Source organism: Giraffa tippelskirchi, chromosome 10 (assembly GCF_054371585.1).
Source record: "Giraffa tippelskirchi isolate mGirTip1 chromosome 10, T2T-mGirTip1v1.2.pri, whole genome shotgun sequence".
Taxonomy (NCBI): Eukaryota; Metazoa; Chordata; class Mammalia; order Artiodactyla; family Giraffidae; genus Giraffa; species Giraffa tippelskirchi.
Window position 1 is genome coordinate 137,841,779 of NC_137284.1, and position 24,275 is coordinate 137,866,053.

The 24,275-nt window shown below is 41.3% G+C and overlaps 2 protein-coding genes across 23 annotated transcripts in view; one reads left to right on the forward strand and one right to left on the reverse strand.

Moving 5' to 3' along the window:
* Positions 1-10,261, reverse strand: part of CEP41 (centrosomal protein 41) — a 49,765-nt gene extending 39,504 nt beyond the window's left edge. For 3 of the 11 annotated variants that reach the window (XM_081537069.1, XM_081537062.1, XM_081537068.1), the window contains exon 1: positions 10,150-10,261. In XM_081537069.1, the coding sequence (XP_081393195.1) occupies positions 10,150-10,182 (33 nt within the window). In that variant the 5' untranslated portion in view covers positions 10,183-10,261. Of the gene's footprint in view, positions 1-5,230; positions 5,344-6,651; positions 6,683-8,768 lie in introns of all 11 variants that reach the window. The other 8 variants (XM_081537061.1, XM_081537060.1, XM_081537065.1 and 5 more) reach the window with 8 other exon arrangements.
* MEST (mesoderm specific transcript) overlaps positions 7,716-24,275 on the forward strand; it is a 72,659-nt gene continuing 56,099 nt past the window's right edge. For 2 of the 12 annotated variants that reach the window (XM_081537078.1, XM_081537087.1), the window contains exons 1-3: positions 9,303-9,445; positions 9,584-9,670; positions 14,867-14,994. Coding sequence is in view for 6 of the 12 variants with exons in the window: in XM_081537083.1 (XP_081393209.1) it covers positions 14,954-14,979 (26 nt within the window). In the remaining 6 variants the exon portion in view is untranslated. Of the gene's footprint in view, positions 7,872-9,302; positions 9,446-9,583; positions 9,671-14,866; positions 14,995-24,275 lie in introns of those variants that run through there. The other 10 variants (XM_081537073.1, XM_081537081.1, XM_081537076.1 and 7 more) reach the window with 8 other exon arrangements.

Sequence of the window (24,275 nt, forward strand, 5' to 3'; positions counted from 1 at the left end):
GGAAAACTCAGCAGTGGCCACAGGACTGGAAAAGGTCAGTTTTCATTCCAATCCCAAAGAAAGGCAATGCCAAAGAATGCTCAAACTACTGCACAATGGCACTCATCTCACACGCTAGTAAAGTAATGCTCAAAATTCTCCAAGCCAGGCTTCAGCAATACGTGAACCGCGAACTTCCAGATGTTCAAGCTGGTTTTAGAAAAGGCAGAGGAACCAGAGATCAAATTGCCAACATTTTCTGGATCATCGGAAAAGCAAGAGAGTTCCAGATAAACATCTATTTCTGCTTTATTGAGTATGCCAAAGCCTTTGACTGTGTGGATCACAATAAACTGTGGAAAATTCTGAAAGAGATGGGAATACCAGACCACCTGACCTGCCTCTTGAGAAACTTGTATGCAGGTCAGGAAGCAACAGTTAGAACAGGACATGGAACAACAGACTGGTTCCAAATAGGAAAAGGAGTACATCAAGGCTGTATATTGTTACCCTGCTTATTTAACTTATATGTAGAGTACATTATGAGAAACGCTGGGCTGGATGAAGCACAAGCTGGTATCAAGATTTCTGGGAGAAATATCAATAACCTCAGAAATGCAGATGACACCACCCTTATGGCACAAAGTGAAGAACTAAAGAGCCTGTTGATGAAAGGGAAAGAGGAGAGTGAAAAAGTTGGCTTAAAGCTCAACATTCAGAAAACTAAGATCACGGCATCTGGTCCTATCACTTCATGGCAAATAGATGGGAAACAGTGAAAACAGTGGCTGACTTTATTTTTTTGGGCTCCAAAATCACTGCAGATGGTGATTGCAGCCATGAAATTAAAACACACTTACTCCTTGGAAGGAAAGTTATGACCAACCTAGACAGCATATTAAAAAGCAGAGACATTACTTTCTCAACAAAGGTCTGTCTAGCCAAGGCTATGGTTTTTCCAGTAGCCCTGTACGGATGTAAGAGTTGGACCATAAAGAAAGCTGAGCGCAGAAGAATTGATGCTTTTGAACTGTGGTGTTGGAGAAGACTCTTGAGAGTCCCTTGGACTGTAAGGAGCTTCAACCAGTCCATCCTAAAGGAAATCAGTCCTGAATGTTCATTGGAAGGGCTGATGTTGAAGCTGAAACTCCAATGCTTTGGCCACCTGATGTGAAGAGCTGACTCATTTGAAAAGACCCTGATGTTGGGAAAGATTGAAGGCAGGAGGAGAAGGGGACGACAGAGGATGAGATGGTCAGATGGCATCACCAACTCAATGGACATGAGTTTGGGTAAACTCCGGGAGTTGGTGATGGACAGGGAGGCCTGGTGTGCTGCGGTTCATGGGGTCGCTAAGAGTCGGACAGGACTGAGCGACTGAACTGAACTGAACTGAATAAGAATGCACGTCAAGGAAGAGAAAACAGAAAAGTGAATTTGTACTGAACAAACCAACAGTGGTTGATGACCCTGGTGGATGCCGTTACAGTAAACTGACACCAAGAAAAGCAAAAAAGCAAGTTAAGTGTATGAGAAGGGAGGATAGTAGCCAGTTGGGTCTTTTTTTTTTCCCTTCAGAGTTGCTAAGGAATATTTTTTGTTGTTTGAAGAGAGGAGAGGTTTGAGGATGTTTATAAGCAAATGGGCTGAATAAAAGGCTGAAAATGAGGCAAGCAGTTATGAAAACAGGGAGCAGGAGAAGATGAGGCCCAGAGCCCAGGCGGAACGTGCAGCTTTGGAAATATATTTAAGATAATGAAATAAGGGGACTTCTCTGGTGGTCCAGTGGTTGAGACTCCATGCTTTCAATGCAGGGGGGTGGGTTTGATCCCTGGTCAGGGGAAAAAGGATCCCACAGGCCTTGTGGTGCAGCCGATAAATAATGAAATAAGATAGGTGGTCATGATGAAGTTCAACAGGAGGGAGGAGGGAGAAAGTTGAGAAAGTTCATGTTTGTGGTATTAGTACAGGCTCTTTGAAAGCAACCAAAAGTGTCAGAGGCCCTTTGAGGGCTTACATCTCTAGGGAGGGTCAAAAGAAAATACCCTCCCCATCTACCTGCCTATCTGTGCTCTTTAACTTTTAGTCAGCTTTCAAGACCTAGCACAAGCACATCTTCCAGGAAGATTCCTCCTCTGGGGAGTGCAGTCAGATAGAAATCTCTTCCCTGCCTAGACTGTCACAGCACTTTGTACCATTTACACCCCTCACTGCCTGCACTTGGGACAGAGGCTCTACCTCTGTACCTGGTACAGGGCCTTGCACCAGCCTGAGAGTAATAACTACTGCCAGATGCATGGAGATGGCCCTGAGACGTGAGCCGCATGCAGTGTGGGTGCTAGTGCCCTGTGGGCAGCACTGACATCAAGGGCTGGAGGAACCTGGAACAGAGAGAGCTCTCACACTGGGGGTGATAAGGGAGACTGCATGGAAGAAATGGCACTGGAGCTGTGTTCCAAGGGTTGAACTTCTATGGATAACAAGATGGGGAAAAGGGATGGAAAAAGTATTCTAAGTGGAAGAAATTATAATAGCTAGGAGACTTTAAAAGCATGTTTGCATGAGTGCTAAGTCACTTCAGTCATGTCCAATTCTTTGAAACCCTATGAACTGTAGCCCACTAGGAACCTCTGTCTATGGGATTCTCCAGGCAAGAATTCTGGAGTGGGTTGCAACGCCCTCCTCCAGGTGATCTTCCCAACACAGGGATCGAACCCAAGTCTCTTATGTCTCCTGCGTTGGCAGGTGGGTTCTTTACCACTAGCACCACCTGGGAAGCCCAAAAAGCATGTTGAAAGAACAGCAAACTGTTCTATTTGCTGGAAAAGACCCAACAACAATAAAGGTAATCGCTGCTAACATTTACTGAGCACTTAACTGGGTTGTCAGGCACTCAGCTAAGCATTTCTCTCCATTTTCTGCTTTAATCCTCACAACCACCAATAAAGTAGATACTAGTGTTATCCTCATTCTACATATTAGGAAACGGGAATAGAGAGGTGGAATGACTTTCTGAGGTTAGTTGGTAAGAGTGGTAAAACCTGGAATTAAACTGGACAGTCTGGCTCTAGAGCTTGAACTCTTACTCTACTGCACAGCCTCATTCAGGCAGCGGTTCTGAATATGGGATCCATGGATGGAACTTAGGAGGTCCATGAGTCCCATGAATCTGTATACAAAACTTTGAGTGTATGTACATTTTTGAGTATATGTACTCAATGGTCATGGGTTTGGGTAGACTCCGGCAGTTGGTGATGGACAGGGAGGCCTGGCGTGCTGCGGTTCATGGGGTCGCAAAGAGTCGGACACGACTGAGCGACTGAACAGAACTGAACTGACTGATGTGAAAAAGCCTTCACGATAACTTTAGACCCAGTTTCTGTCTGTCTGCAAAACCACATGAGAGAGCCCAGGTAATTGCCAAGTTGAGCCTAACTAGAACTTGACCAATAATAGTGTCAAGTTACCATATCTCCTACACACTCTCTCTCTTTTGGGGGCTTTATGTCCTTAAAATAGTATCCTTTTAATGAGGTTTTTACTGAGGTTTTGGAAAGAAGTGCATTTGTTCAATATGCTGTCTTCACCCAGTAGGTCATGATCCCACCTTCCTCAGTTTGTTGTTGTTCTAAGCCACTAAATATTGAGAAAACTCATGACAAACCAACATATAATTGGAATGCCATCTCACCCTTTTTACTTTCTAGCTAACCTCCTTGTTTTATTTATTTATTTTTTTGGCTGTGCCATGCAGCATGTGGAATCTTAATTCCCTGACCAGGGATTGTACCTGTGCAGAATGCAGGATTGAACCTTGCAGTTGAATGCTGTGGTTCCTGGAAGAGCTAGCCAATGTCAGAGATCCCCTAACTGCTAAATATAACAGCTACTTTTCAGCCTCTAACTTACATGACCTTTCTGCACAGTGTCATATAGTCCCACCTTCTTCAGTTTTCACTTGACTTCAATAATAGCTCTCTCTCCTGATTCTCCAATGACTCATGGATCCTTCTCTTAGCCACTTAAACACTGTCTTCCCTAGGATTCCATCTTCTTAATCTATAAGTTCTCTGTGGGCCATTTAGCTTTAATTCCATGTACATGCTTCTAATTTCCAAATAGTGAACTCTAGCCTTGACTTCTTCTCCCAGCTGAGATATATTCATTTACTCGTTTAACAAATATTTAAAGAACAATTGTTGTGTGCCAGGCAGTGGCACGGTACAGACAAGATCCCTATCTTATCTTCTTGTAGGTGTGCCAGAAATAGACAAGCAAATAAAATGATTACAGATCATGACCTACCGGGTGAAGACAGCATATTGAACAAATGCACTTCCTTCCAAAATCTCAGTAAAAATCTCATTAAAAGGATAGTATTTTAAGGGCATAAAGCCCCCCAAAGAGAGAAAGAGTATAGGAGAAATGATAACATGTGTTTTCAGAAGCCTAGGAAGCCCATCAACAAGTGAAAATTACTTGATAAGACTCAAAAAAATTGAAGGGGAAGCCAAGAAAAATTCTTAAAAAGCCCAGGAATTGACAGCTCCAGGCACCTCCGGAAGTAAAAGGGCTCAAATAAGCAAAATTGGTTGAAATCTGAATGAGAAGCTACTGGATCTACAAAACCTTCTCCCTCTGTGCCACTGGGTGACTGCCCTTCCTCCACCACAGCAGCATTCCATAGAGTTAGTTCTTGAAAAGGGTTTCTGGACTTGGGGCAGCGTGGTTTCCAGACACAGGGAAAGGCTATCATTACTGAAAATAGGGATATTAAGTGACTGGTGCATACTCATGTTGAAATTTAGCCCCTAACTTTAATTTCTCCAGCAACTCAACTAGGCTTCTACTCTCAGGCTTCCCTGGTGGCTCAGATGGTAAAGAATCTGTCTGCAATGCAGGAAAACTGGGTTCAATCCCTGGGTTGGGAAGATCTCCTGGAAAGGACAATGGCTACCCACTCCAGTATTCTTGCCTGTAAAATTCCATGGACAGAGGAGCCTGGAGGGCTATAGTCCTGGTGACTGGTGCCTGGTGCATGGAGTTGCAAAGAGTCAGACACGACTGAACAACATCAAGTATACAAAAGAATTATGTCTTAAAAAATGTATATATCTTAATTAAAAAATACTTTTTTGCTAAAATATGCTAACCACCATCTGAGCTTTAAGCAAGTTGTAGTAGTAACTCAAAGATCACAGATCATCATAACAAACATTAATAAACAGTTTGAAATAATTTTGATAATTACCAAAATGTGACACAGAGACACGAAGTGAGCAAATGCTGTTGGGAAACTGATGCCAAAAGACTTGCTTGATACAGAATTGCACAAACCTTCAATTTCTGAAAATGCAGTATCTGCTAAACACAATAAAACAAAGTATGCCTGTATGAATACACATAGTAGCATCATTCATAACAGCCCTAAAATGGAAACAACGAAAATGTCCATCAGTAAAAGAATGCATGAAAAAAATGTGGCATATCCATGCAAAGGAATACTACTCAGTAATAAAAAGGAATGAAATATCAAAGCATAATACAACATGCATGAACTTTTAAAACATTGTGAAAGATGCCAGTCACATAAGACATTTTGCATAATTCAATTTACATGAAATGTAGAGAACAGGCAAATCCACAGAGACAGAAACAGACAGGAGAGGATTAAGGAGTGATAGTTAGAGGTTTGGAGAAGGCAATGGCACCCCACTCCAGTACTCTTGCCTGGAAAATCCCATGGACGGAGGAGCCTGGTAGGCTGCAGTCCATGGGGTCGAGAAGAGTCGGACACAACTGAGCGACTTCACTTTCACTTTTCACTTTCATGCATTGGAGAAGGAAATGGCAACCCACTCCAGTGTTCTTGCCTGGAGAATCCCAGGGATGGGGGAGCCTGGTGGGCTGCCGTCTATGGGGTCGCACAGAGTCAGACACGACTGAAGCGACTTAGCAGCAGCAGCAACTAGAGGTTACAAAATTTCTTTTGGGGGTGAAAAAAATGCTCTGAAATTGGTTTTTGTGATGACTGCACAACTGTCAAGATACTGTTATTGTTTAGTCGCTAAGTTGTGTCCAACTTTTTCCGACCCCATGGACTGTAGCCTGCCAGGCTCCTCTGTCCGTGGGATTTCCCAGGCAAGACTACTGGAGAGGGTTGCCAATTCCTACTTCAGGGTATCTTCCCCACCCAGGTATCAAACCTGCATCTCCTGCATTGTTAGGTGAATTCTTTACCACTCAGCCATCTGGGAAGCCCCCAGGGTCAGTTAGGAAAATGCAAATTAAGACCATGAGGAGATATCACTACACACCTATTAAAACAACTAAAATTAAAAATGCTTGTAATAGTCAATGTTGCCAAGAATGTAAAAACACTGGATTTCTCATACACTAGGGCTGGCAATGCAAAATGCTATACCTGCTCTGGAAACTGGTTTGGCAGTTTCTTAAAAAACTTAATATATGGGACTTCCTGGTGGGTCAGTGGCTAAGACTCTGTGCTCCCAATGCAGGGTTTGATCCTTGGTCAGGGAACTAGATTCCACATACTGCAACTAGGAGTTTGAATGCCCAAACTAAAAGATCCTGCATCCCACATGCCGCAACGAAGACTTTGCACAGCCATATAAATATTTAAAAAAGAAACACACATAAATATAAGCTTACCATACCACTCAGCAACTGCACTCTTGAGCATCTATCCCAGAGAAATGAAAATTAACATCCACACAAAGAACAGTACCCCAAAGTTCATATCTCTGTTTGTTGCCCAAACAGAAAACAACCAAAATATCCTACAATAGTTTAATGGTTAAACAAACTGCTATGCATCCATATGACAGAATACTAATCAGCAATAAAAACAAATGAACTATTGCTATAGGCAACAACGTGAATGTGTCTTAATAATACTATTTTGAGTGAAAAAAGCCAGTCTTAAAAGGTCACAAACTGTACGATTTCCATTTATGTAATATTTTCAAAATTACAGAAATAAGAGGCCACATTAATGGTTGCCAGGGGTTAGGATGGTGAGGAGGAAAGTGGGTGTGACTAGCAACGAGTAGCTTGAGGGAGAGATTTGTGGTGATGGAATAGTTCTCTATCTTGATTGTAAATCAACACTCATGCAAATCTTGATTATATTAAATCTACACATGTGATAAAATAGCTCCAAACTACACACATGTTGTACAAATGTCAAATTTCTGCTTTTCATATTGTACTATATTTACATAAAATATAATCATTGAGGGAAACTGGGTAAAGGGTACATGGGGTCACTTTGTACTATTTTGGAAACTTCCTGTGAATTTATTTAAAAATAAAGGTTTTTTTAAAAGGACATTAGAGCCCAAATCAGAGTTCTTAAGAATTAACAACATGATGGCAGAAATTAAAAACTCAATAGAAAGATTGGAGGATAAAGTTATATCTTCCAAAGAGAACAAAAAAACAAAGATGTGAAAAATAGGAGATAAAATTTAAGAAAATTAGGGAACCAGTCACATAGAAGCAACATCAGAATAATGAATTCAAGAAAGAGAGGATGGAGAAAATGGAGGACCAGAGTCAACAACAATTTTTTTAAATGTTTACAGAATAGAAAGACATGAGTTTCTGGTGCCTCTTCCCCCAAAAAGTGAGACCAAACATCTATCAAGAAATATCTTTGTGAAACATCATAACGCTGGTGACAGAGAGAAGATTCTATGAGCTTCCAGAAAGGAACACTCAAGTGGCATACAAAGGAACAGAATGGTTTTAAATGTCTCCACAACAAAAAGTGAACGCTATTAGATCACAATGCAATGTTTCCAATAGACTGATGATTTCTAACCAAGAATTCCATACTTAACTAAGCTCTCAGGCAAATAAACATGAAGGTAAACTAAAACTTTTAGATATGCCTAATGTTGTAGACATAAATTTAAAATATTTATTTCTTATGCAATCTTTCTTAAGAAAACAACTGGCAGTTGTGCTCCATGAAAACAAGAGAGCAAGCTGAACATCTTTATCCAGGGCACAAATATGCAACCATAGGGGGCATCCCTGCTCCTCTACCCCTACACTCCTAAGACTATTCATCCTCTTTCTCCCATATTTCTGATCTCATTAATGGCATCAGCACCAATGAGTAGCCCAAGCTCAAAGTCATCCATCACACTCATTTCTCAGAATTAATCATTAAGTCATGATTATTTTATTGGGACTTCCCTGGTGCCTCAGACAGTAAAGCGTCTGCCTACAGTGCTGGAGACCCAGGTTTGATCCCTGGGTCGGGAAGATCTCCTGGAGAAGACAATGGCAACCCACTCCAGTACTCTTGCCTGGAAAATCTCATGGATGGAGGAGCCTGGTGGGCTATAGTCCACGGGGTCGCAAAGAGTCGGACACGACTGAGCGACTTCACTTCAAGTATTTCTCTCTGACCCTAGTTCTACAGCCTTACTTGAGGTCTGTATCATAATAATCACCTAACCCCAATCTCCCTAGGCCCAGTCCTGGCCTCCTCAAATCCATTGTCTGCAATGTGGTTACAACCACCATGTAAAATGCACAACTGATCATGGCACTGGGCTGCTTAAAACCCCAGTTCAGTTCTGTTCAGTCGCTCAGTCGTGTCCGACTCTTTGCGACCCCATGAATTGCAGCACGCCAGGCCTCTCTGTCCATCACCAACTCCCGGAGTCTACCCAAACCCATGTCCATGGAGTCGGTGATGCCATCCAACCATCTCATCCTCTGTCGTCCCCTTCTCCTCCTGCCCCCAATCCTACCCAGCATTAGGGTCTTTTCCAATGAGTCAACTCTTTGCATGAGGTGGCCAAAGTATTGGAGTTTCAGCTTCAACATCAGTCCTTCCAATGAACACCCAGGACTGATCTCCTTTAGGATGGATTGATTGGATCTCCTTGCAGTCCAAGGGACTCTCAAGAGTCTTCTCCAACACCACAGTTCAAAAGCATCAATTCTGCGGCGCTCAGCTTTCTTCACCATCCAACTCTCACATCCATACATGACTACTGGAAAAACCATAGCCTTGACTAGACAGACTTTTGTTGGCCCCAAAGCTTCTCAAATTCTGACCAGCTGTCGGTAGGCACTGGTCAAAGTGTTACTCTTCACACCTACCTCCCCTACATCCATGGTAGACATTACAGTGGATCACGGCACTCCCCTGCAGAGCCTAAACTCAACCTTAAAACTTTCTCAACAAAGCTCATAGTCATCCATCATGAGATGAAACAAACTGCAACTCCTGTTTATGACACTAGCAAGGCACAGAAGGCCCTTCCAGACTTTACTCCTGCCTCTCTACAAGGCGCTGTCTACCTGTGTGTTTCACATCTCCTTAACTTGGCTCTGGCTGTCCTCTCTACCTGGGATGTTTCTTCATCTGCCTAGTAATTTTAGACTTCAGATCATCTCCAGGCCCCTTCTCTCATTCCCTCAGGTGAGCCCTAGCTTTCTTCTCTCCTCTCCTAACATCTTATTCTACAACCACACTGAACTCAAATTTATAAGTCTTCTTCACTAGACTTAACTTAATGAAGGACAAACAGGCCTTGTCTGATTCTCTTTGTATTTCTAGCAGCCCCTGCATAGTAGGAATCCAGTAAACATTTGTTGCGGTGAAATGACCCCATATGCAGAGGGCAACTGGGTGTGAAACTGCCAAGTAAGTAAAACGTCTTAATCGAGAAGGGGGTAAAATTTATGTCACATTTTGCGTCCTTTCCAATTGGCTTAGTCTGCTTATTCCTGCTCTTTCTGTATCCCCATAATCAGAAATGATGGCTCCATTGATTTGGTTCCTTTAGTGTTTTGGGCTTCATCCTGATGTTACTTAATTTTTAGCTGCCATTCTTAGACTGTAAGCCCTCTGAGGGAAGGGACTTGTGTCTTCATGCACTTCGCTCCTTTGGGCGACAAACACAATGAGCCTGGGCGGGATGGTGGCCTGTGGCAGCAGAATAAGGGTCAGGCATCTCATCCCCCCAAGACCAGCCCCGCCTCCCCACCTCCAGACCCCCTCCTCACGCCGCCGCTTCCCGCCTTCCGGACGGCGGAAGTCGCTGGCTACTCTTCCTCGCCTACGTGGAGCCTTTTCCGGTGCGCCCGCCCCCTCCGATTCTCCGATCCGGACCTGGCCCTCACCTCAGGATTCCCAATGTGCCTCCGGACAGACATATTTGCTCCAACCGACCACGCTCGGGGTTCTAGCCTCACCGGTAGCCTCTAACCCTAGCTTCCTACCCCTGCAGCCTCCGCTCAGCCGCCTCCCTACAACCTCTTCTCCGATTGGCCTGCTTTCCCCGGCCAGCCAATGGATGCCCTGTTTACTCTCTCATTGCAGGGTCAAGGGAGAGCGAGACGCTGCTCGATGGTTGCCAAGGGCAACGCGGGACGCCGGCTGGCGAGGCTCTTTGTGCTCTCGGCCTGCAGACTCCAGCCTCCGCGCGGGATGAGGGACGCGGGGGGAGGGGAAGCTGCAGACAGCGCGTGGGCGGCTGCAGAGAGCTCGAGGGGGGGGAGGGGCTCGAAAGCGCGGAAAAAGCGAGTGTTTCTAGCTAAGGTGAAAGCACAAACACCGCTCAGGGCCACCCCCACTGGCTCTTTTAGCCAAACATCTGGATACTTCTTCCACAATAGAGGGTAGTTATGGGACATGGTTGTTCACCAGGGATGAGAATCTGTAGTTTATTTTCAGGTTAAATTAATATGCAAATTGTGCAAAATATCATGTGGAAATACAGGCATTATTGTTGTTTAAAAGCTTTTAACCAGCAAAAGGACGGCAGTCTTAATTGCAAAGCACACACATCATTCTGTGATTCTTCATTCATTTAACAAATATTTAATAAGCACCTTATGAGAAAAGCTGCAGTAGGTTTTGTGGAGGATGGGAGGATGACTAAGACCCAGTCCCGTTGTCATGGAAACCATTGTGACTCCTGCCATCAGCCACCACCTGTTCTTATTCCAGATCTGAAAATTAAGTCCTAGCACCTTTACAAAACAATCACACACACAGTTTGACTTGGCTCCAAAATGTCCCACCAAATCCATCAAAATTATTATTTCCTTTTACACGGGGGAACAAACACAGTAACCCTTTGTCCTTTGAATTAAGTTGTTTTTCCAGGAATGGAGAAAGGTTACCCTGAACTGTTCATACTCGCTAGCTCTCTGCTTGTGAATAATAGTATACATCTGAGATGTTTCAGGGTCTGGGCAGATGACCCATTCAACAACATAGCGTGACATGCCCTTGTCCTTTCAGTCTCCTCAGCAACCCACCCTTCCCGTCGAATCTTGAGTCGCATTGTCACTCAGAGCTGCTTGATCTCCAGGATCTTAAACTGGCCACAGCTGTCATCTTGCACGTTCATGCCTCCTGAGTTTTAACTTCCTTGTTATCTCCAATCCTTCCACTCTTAGCAATTACCAATTTTTCTCCTTTCCACTAAAATAAGGAAGAGTTTAGAGTGCAGAAAATTGGAGGTGGGAGGATATTTAGAAGCTTTTGCATAGCAAGAAGAGGCTTCTGGACACATTACAACTTAGAAAGATTCTTACCTGGTGCAGAGTGGGTGTGGGGTGATGATAGAGATTATGGGTAGAATAAATAAACAGGAGAAAGGAAAGCAGAGAGGGAGATAATAAGGGACTAAACTAAGGGGTTGTGAGAAAGAGGAAAAGAGATTTAAAGACATGAGAAGAGGTAAGGAGTGCAAGAGATAGGAAGGAATCAAGGATGGTTATCATTTTTATACCTCAGAGACTGAATAGATAATAGTGATAATGCATTAATCAAGTTAAAGTATAATGGGTGTCAAGAAATCAAAAGAATAGAAAGTACAAGACCCAGTAGCCCATCCAAGTTGGAAGCTCAGCTTGCATTTATCAGTGTTTGGACTCACTTCTCTGTATGGTCGGCTCCCCTTTGTTGCAGAGGGAATGGAAATATTAGGTTTTTTTGCCTCAGCAGTCATTGTGGTTGTCAAATTTGGGCTGCATATAAAGCAATCAGAGATATTACAGAAATGTGGCTTCTCAGGTCCGATTGTCAGAGATGCTGACTCTTTGTGTCTGGGGTAGAAATGTAGGAATCTGTAATTTAAATGCCTCTTCCCCTACTCCCACCCCTGAGTCTGATGCACAGGGTCCAAGGGCCACACCTTGAGAGACTAGAAGAGCTTCCTGTTAATATTTCCTTCACATTTTGCCTCAGTGAAATTTTTGGAAAGCTTAAAGCTATAAATCAGAAGTTTTTAACATCATGAGTTTCTCTTTAGGATTTCTTTTGGGTCCTGCTATAGCAAAACTTCTTCAAAATTAAAGCAAGGTGCTTATCTGCAATATGAAAAGTAGGTAAATCACACAACAAAATAATTCATAGAAGAAAAGCATTTGATAAACTGTGAAGAAATATCCAACTAGTAGGGAAAGAAAAAATAAAACAATTAGATCCCATTTTTTGACTAACAGAAAAAGGTTTGTTTTCTCTTTTTTTAATGATAAATGCTAAGTGTTGGCTAACGATTTGTGAGACAAGCATGCTTATACATTGTGAGTGTGAATACAAAGAAGTGAAAAGTAATTCAAGAGTGGGGATCAAAAAAGCCCTCTAATTTTAATATACTGAGAATGCTTCCTGAGGAAATAATCAGGGAGTTATACAAACATTACACCCACAAATGTTTACTGGAATCTTATTTTAAATGATGAAAAACTGAAACAACCTAATTGATCATTAGTTTAAAAATGATTAAAATAAATAATGGCATATCCATAATGAGTAATATTATGGAACCATTATAAAATATGTTTCAGGGAATAATGAAGGCAATGGAGAACTGTTCCTGATAGAGTAAATGGAAAGAGCTGGAAACAATTTTTTAGTTAATAGACTCATGATTTGTGTGGAGAAAAACATAGGTATTCACATACACAAAAATATCTGACCAAAAAATATTTAAAATGTAAACCATCTCTAGATTATGGAATACAGTTATTTATTTTATTCTTTACACTTTGTGCATTTTGAAAATCTGCTTCAGGGACTATGAATTAATTTTATATCTTAATAAAAACCATTCTCTCCGTAAGAAACAAAAAACTTGATTCTGACTTCGGCCTGAAAATTGTCTCTGGTCTTTGTCTGGGCCAATTTAGAGCTGAACTGAATTCTATGTAATTCTGCTCTCTGAAGAGCTACAGCTCTCCCGTTCTTGGCAGTAAAAGACTCTCTAGGCACTTGAGTAAGATCCTTGCAATCAGAGTCATGATTGCTAAGAGGTTCAAGCTTTGTTTGTAAGAGAAGTTCTGATTCTTTTCTTTAAAAGTTCCTACTTTCACTGATTAACTTATTTTTCATGAAGTTAGAAGTGCTCTTGTGAACTTCCATTTGTTGGATGTCTTCTTTTTAACCCTGTATATGTTCCGAAAAGCTTTTGGTCTCTGCAGAGTCGATGTGAGCCCCAGGTAGGTAAGTGTTGCTGGTTTAGGGCTACTTAATGTCTTAGTACTCCTGTGCTTGGTCAGTCCCCTCCACCCAGCCTCCTCTCCCCAACAACTAGATGGGTATTTGGGTATCAAGCAGACTGGCCCTCTCTGAGCTAAAACCTTCTGGACCCCTTTATGCCAGATCCATCCTCTCCTCCGGTCTCATGCCAATTAGCTCTCCATCTCCAGCTCTCAGCCCAGTTTCCTGCTCAGAGGCCAGCATCCTCCCCTCAGACCTGTCTCATGACAATGTTTCTGGGATCTGGGCCTTGGCTCCCTTCCTTGGCTTCATTTACCTTCATTCTCTAAATGATGTGCACTTCCAGATGTTAAGGAACTAATTCTGTCCAACCCAGTCCAGTCCTGGGTTCCTTCCCTGAGCCCCCAGAAATGAAACTGCCCCTGAGACAGTGAACCCACGGATCCATAGCCCCCCCCGCCCCCCGCCCCCGGATGAGGTCTCTACAGTTCTGGTAACAATTTGATGTCGTTCTACCTGATGGTGGAATGTGCCGAGGAAGGAGCACATTAACCACTAACTGGAGAGCTGACCCTTGCCCTTCTCCAGCTTAGGACAGAGTAGAAGTGCTTTATATGGGCACAAAGACCTTCAGCATCCATGCAGCCCCTTCCAGGGGAGTAATACCTACCTCCCAGAATTTCTTTGGCTACACTGCTCACTGGCGAAACAAAAAAATTGGTGTGCTGGTTGCTTACCTAATGGGATTGGCATTACCACATATACAGTTTTGCAGCCACTTTTGAGAGCCACATGAGTCTCTTACACTATATGCTACACTATAGTGTTTCCTCCCAGAGAGATCCAAGACCTTCTTTACCACTTGTGAGCCTAGGACATTTAGTTGTCATATGTCATGTTTTGCTTCTGGATTTGCATAGAACAATGCTTTGCCATGGAACCAGTTCCAAGTGGACTCTGAGCAGCCAACAGGGGTCTCAGAATGGTCTGCCCCAAGGTGATAGAGAAGTCAGTGTTGGGAGTTAACTGTGTCACTCTGGGCACAATGGTCACAAGCTGGAGAGCTTGTGCCCCATAAAACTCCAGTAAAAGTGGCTCAAGTGTGTCATATGGTCCCATTTCTCAAAATAATCTAGAAACCTGGATTCTCATGTGAAATCTATAGGCCACTAATTTGCAACCCCTGTGCTAGACTCTGTGAATATAATTCCTGTCCTTCCTGGTTTTTAAATAATCAAGATCATACCCAAGGGAAAAACAAACAAACATTGGTGGAAGTCCTACTTCTATTTAGGATGGAGGAAGCAGCAAAGGACATCACTTGCATCTTAACAATAAGAAAAAAAATGAATAATCTACAAAATCATGTTTTCTTAAATCCTTCAGAGAGCTGAGATCACAAGGTAGCCAAATAACCAAATTTCAAGAAGTGACAAGTTCTACTGTGGAGAGGAAGGACACACAGACTGCTTCATGTTTGGCAGACCACTGGAGAAAAGGTGATGGCCATAGAAGTGAGTAAGAAAAAATCAGCTACAATCTTTACTAATTTCTAAAGGCTGAGTTTAGCCTAGCGGATCAGTTTAGAATAACCGGGAGCCTGTGTTTGTTAATTTTATGCATCAATTTGACTACACGTGATACCCAGATATTTGGCCAAACACTATTCTGGATATTTCTGAAGAGGTTTGGTTTTGTTTTTTAATGAACATAGCATTTAAATCAATAGGCTTTGAATAAAGCAGATTGCCCTTGATGTGTGAGTGGGCCATATCCAATCAGTTGAAGATCTTAAAGGACTGAGGTCCCTGGAGGAAATGGGAATTCTGTCAGCAGATGGCCTTTAGATCTGAGTTGTAGAATCAGCTCTCCTCTGGGGCTTTTGCCTGCCAGCCTACCCTACAGATTTTGGACTTGCCAGCCTCCATAGTTGTGACAGCCTCCATGTGTATCTGAGAGAGAGAAAATAAATCTTATTTATATTTAAATATATAAATATACATTTGTATCTATATGTATTTATACTGATTTTGTTTCTCTGGAGAACCCTGACTAGCACAGAGTCCCAGACGCAAGGGGAGTTTCTGTTCACTTGAAAAATCTTCTCCGTGGGTGGCTAATAGGTGCTCCTGAGGAAGACTGGGAGCAGAACAGGAGATCAGAGGGAGCCCCCTTGGAGGTATAGGTTTGTAGAGGTAACTGGCTGCTGCTGGGAATAGGCACAAACCACCACCAGGGTCCATCTCATCTGACCCTTCTTTATTAAAGCAAAAAAGCTTTAAGCCACAAGAGGAGAGGCAGTAGACCCTCCTGCCCCCAGGGTCACCAGGAGAGGGGTTGAAGCAAAGACCATCTGCAGATGGGGGATGGCAGGAAATCATTTCTCACTCACAGGAGCTAAGTGGACATCTGTTGCTTCAGGAGGAAGTATAGAAGCAGAAGCTATTTGTTCCTGGGGCAGCGCGGGGAGGTGGGAGAAATCACAGAAACCTCGGGTTCAAGAACCTACACCAACGTGAAGCAGAGGTAGACAACCACTGGGAGAGAAACACATGCCTCTCTCCTGCCCAAACCCCACCAAAGACACAAGGCAGAGCTTGGCTCTCATGGAGATATGGGGAAGGAGGGTAGGAACATTAAGAAGGTCCCACTCCCCAGGCGCAGATGCATAGGCCTTATCTGAGACAGGACCAGGAGAATCAGGGACAGCCACCTGCTTCCAACACCATCTGGTAACAAGCAGCCTGTTGCTGGGGTGGAGACAAGACTGTGAGAGAAAATCCTCCAGCAATCCCTGCTCCACACAAGCACAAGGTAATGGCACTTGCTGGTACACCAGGGGTAATGATAGTGACAACTAAATTCAAACCAGCTCAACTACTGCCTAGATCAACTCAAGCTCCATAATAATTGCCTAACAGAAGAAACATGACTCTTTCCAGACATAAACACTATTTACCTCCATCTCTACTGGCTTCTGCACATAATGTCCAGCATTTGATAACAAATTGTGACAATACAAAAAGGAAAAAATGAGAGCGAGAAAGAGGGGAAGGCTTATCATCAAGAGATAAAGCTATCAACAGAACCAGATCTCAGCAATAAGGGCCTATCAGATAGAAACTTCTAAATGTCTATGACTAATACATTAAAGATCTAGTGGAAAAGGCAGAAAACATGAATGAACATATGGGAAATTTTGTAGCGAGATGGAGACTCTAAAAAGTAAATGTGAGAGATGAAAAATACAATATCAAAGATCAAGAATTCTTGTAACAGAATCATCAGCAGACTAGATAACTAGAAGACGGTACATTAGAAATTATCCAAAATGAAACACAAGGAGAAAAAAGTAGGGGAGGAGGGTACAAAAATGAGAATTTTAAAACTGTAGGACAGGAAATTCCATGGCAGTCCAGTGATTAGGACTTGGTGCCAGTGCCTGGGTTCAGTCCCTGGTCAGGAAACTAATCCCACAGGTTGCAAAGCATGGCCAAAAAAAAACAAACGAAAAAACTGTGAAACTGTGGGACAATATCAAGGAGAAGATAGAGAATGGGGCAATAGAAATATTTAAAGATATAATGGCCAAGAGTTTTCCAAAATTAACGAAATACAACAAACTACAGATCCAAGAGGCACAGAGAATCTCAAGCAGCATAAACACAACCAAACCACAACAAAGTCAGACCTACCTATACAATCATATGTCATTTTGTATGTGCTTTACAAATACTGCAATTTTTACAAATTAAAGTTTTGTGGCAGTCTTACATTGAGCAAGTGTATTTTCAATTTTTCCAACAGCATTTGTTTACTTCATGTTTCTGTGTCACATTTTGGTAATTCTCACAATATTTCAAACTTGTTTCAAACAAATCGTATTTGTTATGTTGATCTGTGATCATTGATCTTCGATATTGCTACTACAACTCGTGAAAAGCTCAGATGATGGTTAGCCTTTTTTAGCAATACAGGATTTTTATATTAAGGTACATATATACATATATTGTTTTTAGACATAATGCTATTGTACACTTAGTAGTTTACAGTATAGTGTAAGCATGACTTTTATATGCACTGGGAAACCAAAAAATGCATGTGACTAGTTGTATTGCAATGTTCACTTTATTGTGGTCTTCTGGAATCGAAACCATGATATCTCTGAAAAATGCCTATATGCTCACAGTTAATTTGCTAAAAACTAAAGATTCCTCTTTTTTGGAAGAAAATCTCAAAGGCAACCAAGAGGGGAAAATTATACACAGAAGAAGATAAGAATACAGCAAACTTCTTGTCAGTAACTATACAGAACAGAAGACATTTTTAAGCACAGAAAAGAAAAAGTCAACCTAGAATTCTGTACTCAGTGTAAATATCTGCTAAAAATGAAGATGATAAAGACTTTTTTAGACACCAAAAATTGAATGAACCCATTGCTAATAAACCTGTATTACACAAAAAGTTAAAGAAAGTTCTTTGGCAGAAAGAGTATGATACTAGTGGAAGTTTGGACATACACAAATAAAGAGTAATGGAAATGACAAAATGAGGATAATTATAAAAGATGTTTGTAAATATTTATTCTATTTAAAAGAAAATTTACTAAGTACAAGTAGTAACAAGGTATTATGGGAATTATAACATACAGAATTAAAATATATAATAACAATGGCACAAAGGTTAGCAGAGGAATTGAGATGTACTGTTGTAACGGTCTTAAACTAAACATGGAGTGGTATGTTATTTCAAGGTAGACTATAATAAGTTTAGGATGTATATTGTAAATCTTAGAGCAAGCACTTAAAAAGTCATAAATAACAAGCTAATAATGGAGATTAAATGGATTAATAAAAATACTGCTACTCTAAAGAAGGCAGAAAAAAAATGGAACAAACAGGATGGATACAAAAAGCAAGATATTAGGTTTCAATCCAAGCATGTGTGCGCGTGTGCATGTTAAGTTGCTTCAGTCATGTCCAACTCTCTGTGACCCTATGGACTGTAGCCCCCCATGCTCCTCTGTCCATGGGCTTCTCTAGGCAAGAATACTGGAGTGTGTTGTCATTTCCTTATCCAGGGGATCTTCCCGATCCAGGGATCGAACCTGTGTCTCCTGCGACTCCTGCATTGCAGATGTATTATTTTACCACTGAGCCACCCAGGAAGCCCAATCCAAGCATACCAATAGTTAAAACAAATATAAGTAATTCTACACCAGGAGTCACTAAACTATGGCCCTCAGCTCAAGTCTAGCCTGCTACCTGTTTTTATAAAATAAGTTTCATTGGAACACAGTCATGCCCATGAATTTATCCATTACCTATGGCTTCTTTCTCACTATAATGGCAGTCAAGCATTTGCAACAGAGACTGAATGACTTGCAAACCTAAAATACTTACTATCTGGCCCTTTGCAGAAAACATTTGCAAACAAAACCCTGCTATAAACACCCCAATTATCAATAAATGGTAAAGACTGTTACATTGGCTAAAGAAAACCATCTATTTAATATCTACAAGAAATATACTTTAAATATAAAACTACTCATTGGTTAAATGTAAATGGATAGAAAAAACTATACCATGTAAACACTAATCAAAGGAAAGCTGGACGAGGGAAAGGAAAGTCTGTTCAACAAATGGTGCCGTAGTGGGGAGGGATAAATTAGTTGGTTGGGGTTAACTTATACACATTACTATATATAAGGTAGATATATATATATTATATATATATATATATAAAGTAGATATATATAATCAACAAGGATCTACTTTGTTAGCACAGGGAACTCCACTCAATACTCTGTAATAACCTGTATGGGAAAAGAATCTGAAAAAGAATAGATATGTGTATATTTATAACTGAATCACTTTGCTGCACACCTAAAATTAACCCAACATTGTAAATCAACTACACTCCAATATAATATTTTTGAATGGTGCTGGGAAAACTGGATATTCGCATGTAAAAATAACAAAGTTAAACCTTATACTATATACAAAAATTATCTCAAAATGTATCAAAGACTTAAATACAGGAGCTAAAACCATAAAACTGTTAGAAGGAAACATAGGGAGAAATCTTTGTAACATTGAACTTGGTAATGATTTCTGAGCCAAGAGCTGAGGCAACAAAAGAAAAAATACTTAATTGATCTTCATCAAGATTAAAACATTTAAACTTTAAAGGACACTGTAGACAGAATAAAAAGATAGCCTACAGAAAGGAAGAAAATATTTGCAGGAAAAAAATTATTGCATAATCAGAATCATGATTCTGATAAGGGATTAATATCTGGAATATATGAAAAACTCTTAAAAAATCAACACCAGCAACAACAAAAGAAAGAAACAACCCAAATTTTAAAAGGGCAAAGACTTGAATAGACATTTCTGCAAAGAAAATACTCAAATGACCAGTAAGAACATGAAAGGATATTCAACATCATTAATCATCAGAGAAAAGCAAATCAAAACTAAAATAAGGTACCACTTCATAACCAGTAGAATAGCTAGGATTATTTAAAAAATGGAAAACAGGTGTTGGTGAGGACGTGGATTAGAATGCTTATGCATTGCTAGTGGGAAGGTAAAATGATTCATCTCCTATGTAAAAATAGTTGTGTGTATGTGTTCAGTAGTCCAGTTATGTCCAACTCTTTGCGACTCTATGGGTTGTAACACACCAAGATCCTCTGTCCATGGAATTTTCCCTGGCAAGAATAAAGGAATGGGATGCCATTTCCTCCTCCAGAGGAATCTTCCCAACCCCAGAGATCAAACCCATGTCTCCTGTGTCTCCTGCATTGCAGACGGATTCTTTACCACCAAGCCACTGGGGAAGTCCATGAAAAAATAGTTGATGGTTCTTCAAAAACATAGACATAGAATTACCATATGATTCAGCAATTCCACTCCTGGACATATACCTGAAAGAGTTGAAAACAGGGACTCAAACATATACTTGTATACCAGTGTTCATATTGGCATTATTCACATTAGCCAAAAGGTAGAAACAACCCAAGTGTCTATCAACTGATGAATAAACAAAATATGCTATGTATATATATATATATATATATATATATATATATACTTTAAGATGTTTAAAATGGTAAGCTTTCTGTTATATACACTTTATCACAATGAAAACAAAACAACAGGTTGGACTGGCTATATTAATTTTACACCAAGTAGACTTTAGAACCCTTCAGTGATTTTCCAGCGTTGTATGACCAGATCTTATTCTTTAGATGACACATAAGACCTTTGAAATTCTGTTCTCTGCCTACCATTTCAGCCCAATCTCTTACCATATAGAATGGCTTCAAGTGGGCCATGTTGTCTCTTGCCCCTGAGTTTTTGTGCTGGCTATTCTTTCTTTTTGGAAAATCCTATTTTCACTCTTCACTCTCTCTTTAGGATAAAGTTCATCTCTTTCTGGCAGCCTTCCCTGACTAACTTCTACCCTCATCTCAGACTTCGGAAAGTGCTTTTTTTATTTATTTGTTTGGCTGTGCCAGGTCTTAGTTATGACATGCAGGATCTTTGTGGCAGCTTTTTTTTTTTTTTAAGTTGTAACATGGGAACTCTTAGTTGCAGCATATAGGATCTAGTTCCCTGACCTGGAATTGAACATGGGCACCCTGCTTTGGAAACGTGGAGTCTTAACCACTAGACCGCCAGGAAATCCCTGGAAGTGGTTTTTCAAAATGCCTCCATGGAACTCTTCCATGGTAGACACAGCGTGTCTACCATGCTGTGCTGTGCTGTATGATTACATGCCTGCCTCCTTCACTACCTTATTAGCTCCTTGAAGGCAGGAATATAGTTCCTTATATTTCTAGTGCCTGGCATATAGTAGGCACACAATAAATATTTGTCAAAGGAATGAAATTCTGTGACAATGCTCATGAAGGCACATGGGAGATCAAACCATAGGAAAACTTCCCCTTTATCACACTGGTCATTTTTAACCTTTTTTTCTGCTGTCTAATATATCCGTACATAGGGCACAGTTGTAAAGTATCGTCCAAAATGATAAATAATATTAGCATTTGATTGTTGAACTAGTGAAATCCACACAAAATGAATGTGAATAAATGTCTGCAAATGTCATTCTAAGAAACAGGATGCAGCAGCTCCTGGAAATTTAATCAAGGCATGATGGAATGTGGAGCAAAGCTGTAACCTAATCAATGGCCTTAACAGCTGAAAAAGGAATATGTGAGCAGAAGGGGAGTCTGTAGGGAGTGCTGAAAAGTGGAGCCAAGGAACAAACATTTGTCATGATGTCTCCAACCCTGTCAAGGGAAAGAGTTGTTTTTTGACCATTTGACACAAACATGCAGTCCACCCTATATCCCTATGGATGCCACAGAGCTCATCCAATTCCCTCCCTTTGTTCTGATTTCATGCTCACAAACAACCTCTTGATTATAATTTGGCTTTCCATGTAGATTTTCCAATAGGAGAGAATGCGCTGACCAGTCAGCATGAACATCTGGTCTCTTTGGCAAGGAGCGTCCTCTTTGTATATGAACACATTGCATTGGTGTTCTGGTTTATACATCAGTCAGTTCATACACTCTGGGGGCTGCAGAGGTGCTCATTCTCCCAGCTCTTGTGAGACTGCCTGCGAGATCCTCTTCCCCTTTGCTTGCACCCTGCCATGGCATGAGCTGAGGACAAGTATCACAAGTCAGCCACTGCTTCTCCAGGTTTGAGCCCTTCTTGTTCAGACTTACACCTTCCCCATAGAAGAAAAGGGCTTTTGGATCCACAACTTAAGCTGCTGCTCAGGTCTTTCATCAGGACTTTCTCTCCTCTTCAAAAATTTGGCCTCTGCTGATGATATAGTTCTCATCTTCCCATACCATGATTCCTTGCCCGTATGTTTATCTTAATAATCATTTCCAAAGGCCTGAGATTAGGCAAAATAATTTCAAGAGAACATGGTTAGAATTGATATGAGTCTGGCTAGGACTTACCCTGTAAAGCTCAGGCACAATTAGCATGGAAGATAGAACTGGAGACTAGCCTCTACCTAGTTGTTATTCTTGTTGAAATGGATGCTTGGACAATTTCTATAGGCCTAAGGCCACAACTAATGGGTGTCCCGTGGGGTGTTTTGAGTTCTAGAAAAAGTTAGGGGCTAAATTAATGGAGTTGCTGAGAGGAAATGCCAAATGGATCTACACTAGACTGGAGAGAGACCTTGAATATATATTCAGACTGAAAGGAAGCTGTATAGAAAGTAGAGGAAAGAAAGATGGGGTTGGTGAATTCTACTTTAAGGGAAAATTTGTAACTAAGGGCTTCCCTGGTGGCTCAAATGGTAAAGAATTCGCATGCAATGCAGAAGACTTAGGTTTGATCCCTGGGTCAGGAAGATCCCCTAGAGAAGGAAATGACAACCCACTCCAGTATTCTTGCCTGGGCAATTCCATGGACAGAGGAGCTGGTGGGCTACAGTCCATGGGGTCGCAAAGAGTCAGACACAACTGGGCAACTAACACTTTCACTTTCAAGCATTTATCCTTCCTTTTCAGCAGGAACTGTGTTTCAGGGTAAGCAAATAGCCCTAGCCAATGAGGCGAAGTGATACCAGAAGAATGCCAGCAAATAAATGCAGAAGGAATTACACAATAAGGAAAGCAACAGTTGGGAAATTCTAATGAAAATATTCTTTCAGGCAAGGTGCTTCAGTTGATTTTAAAAGACTGGTGAATCATGTTGAGGAGCTGATACCTGTATAGCACCAAAGCAACACACCACAGAGAGATCCCAGTGGTAAGGTGAAAAATGGGTACAGCAAAGGTGTTAGACTGTCAGCAAAGGTGTCAGACTCTCATCCTGGCCTCAGTCCTAGTATTCCTAAGAGACAGTCATCTACATGTTATGTGTGCTATGATAAGACTTTATATTGAGTACACAGTATAACCTATGATACATTCTATCCAAATATACTTCACTTGAATAAATACTTTTGATATAAGTTTTATTTTGTATGAAAAACAGATGGAGGCACAAGTTGAACAATACCACGAGGGAGCAACCAAACAAATACTGATGGTAGGATATTCTACAAGACAACTGATCTGGCCTCTTCAATAGTTAGTGTCATGGAAAAAGGGACTGTGCTATGTTCAAAGAGACTTAAGAGACATCAAAACGAGAGGTGCTATAGGGTCCTGGATTGGATACTGATTTGGATGAACCAATTGTAAAGAACATTTTTTAAACAAATGGGGAAATTGGAATTTGAACTGGGTACTAGATTAAATGAAACTTACAGAAAGGTCAAGGTGACCGGAAAAAAAAGGCTTCAAAAAAGTGTATCTAGTAATATGTCATCTTGGTTAAAACATTCAGTTCAGTTCAGCTCAGTCGTCTCTGACTCTTTGCAACCCGATGGACTGCAGCACGCCAGGCCTCTCTGTCCATCAGCAACTCCAGGAGCTTACTCAAACTCAACTTCATTGAATCAGTTATGCCATCCAACCATCTCATCCTCTGTTGTCCCCTTCTCCTCCTGTCTTCAATCTTTCCCAGCATCAGGGTCTTTTCAAATGAGTCAGTTCTTCGCATCAGGTGGCCAAAGTATTGGAGTTTCAGCTTCAACATCAGTCCTTCCAGTACCAGGACTGATTTCCTATAGGGTGGACTGATTCGATCTCCTTGCAGTCCAAGAGACTCTCAAGAGTCTTCTCTAACACCACAATTTTTCAGTGCTCAGCTTTCTTTATAGTCCAACTCTCACATCCATATATGACTACTGGAAAAACCATACC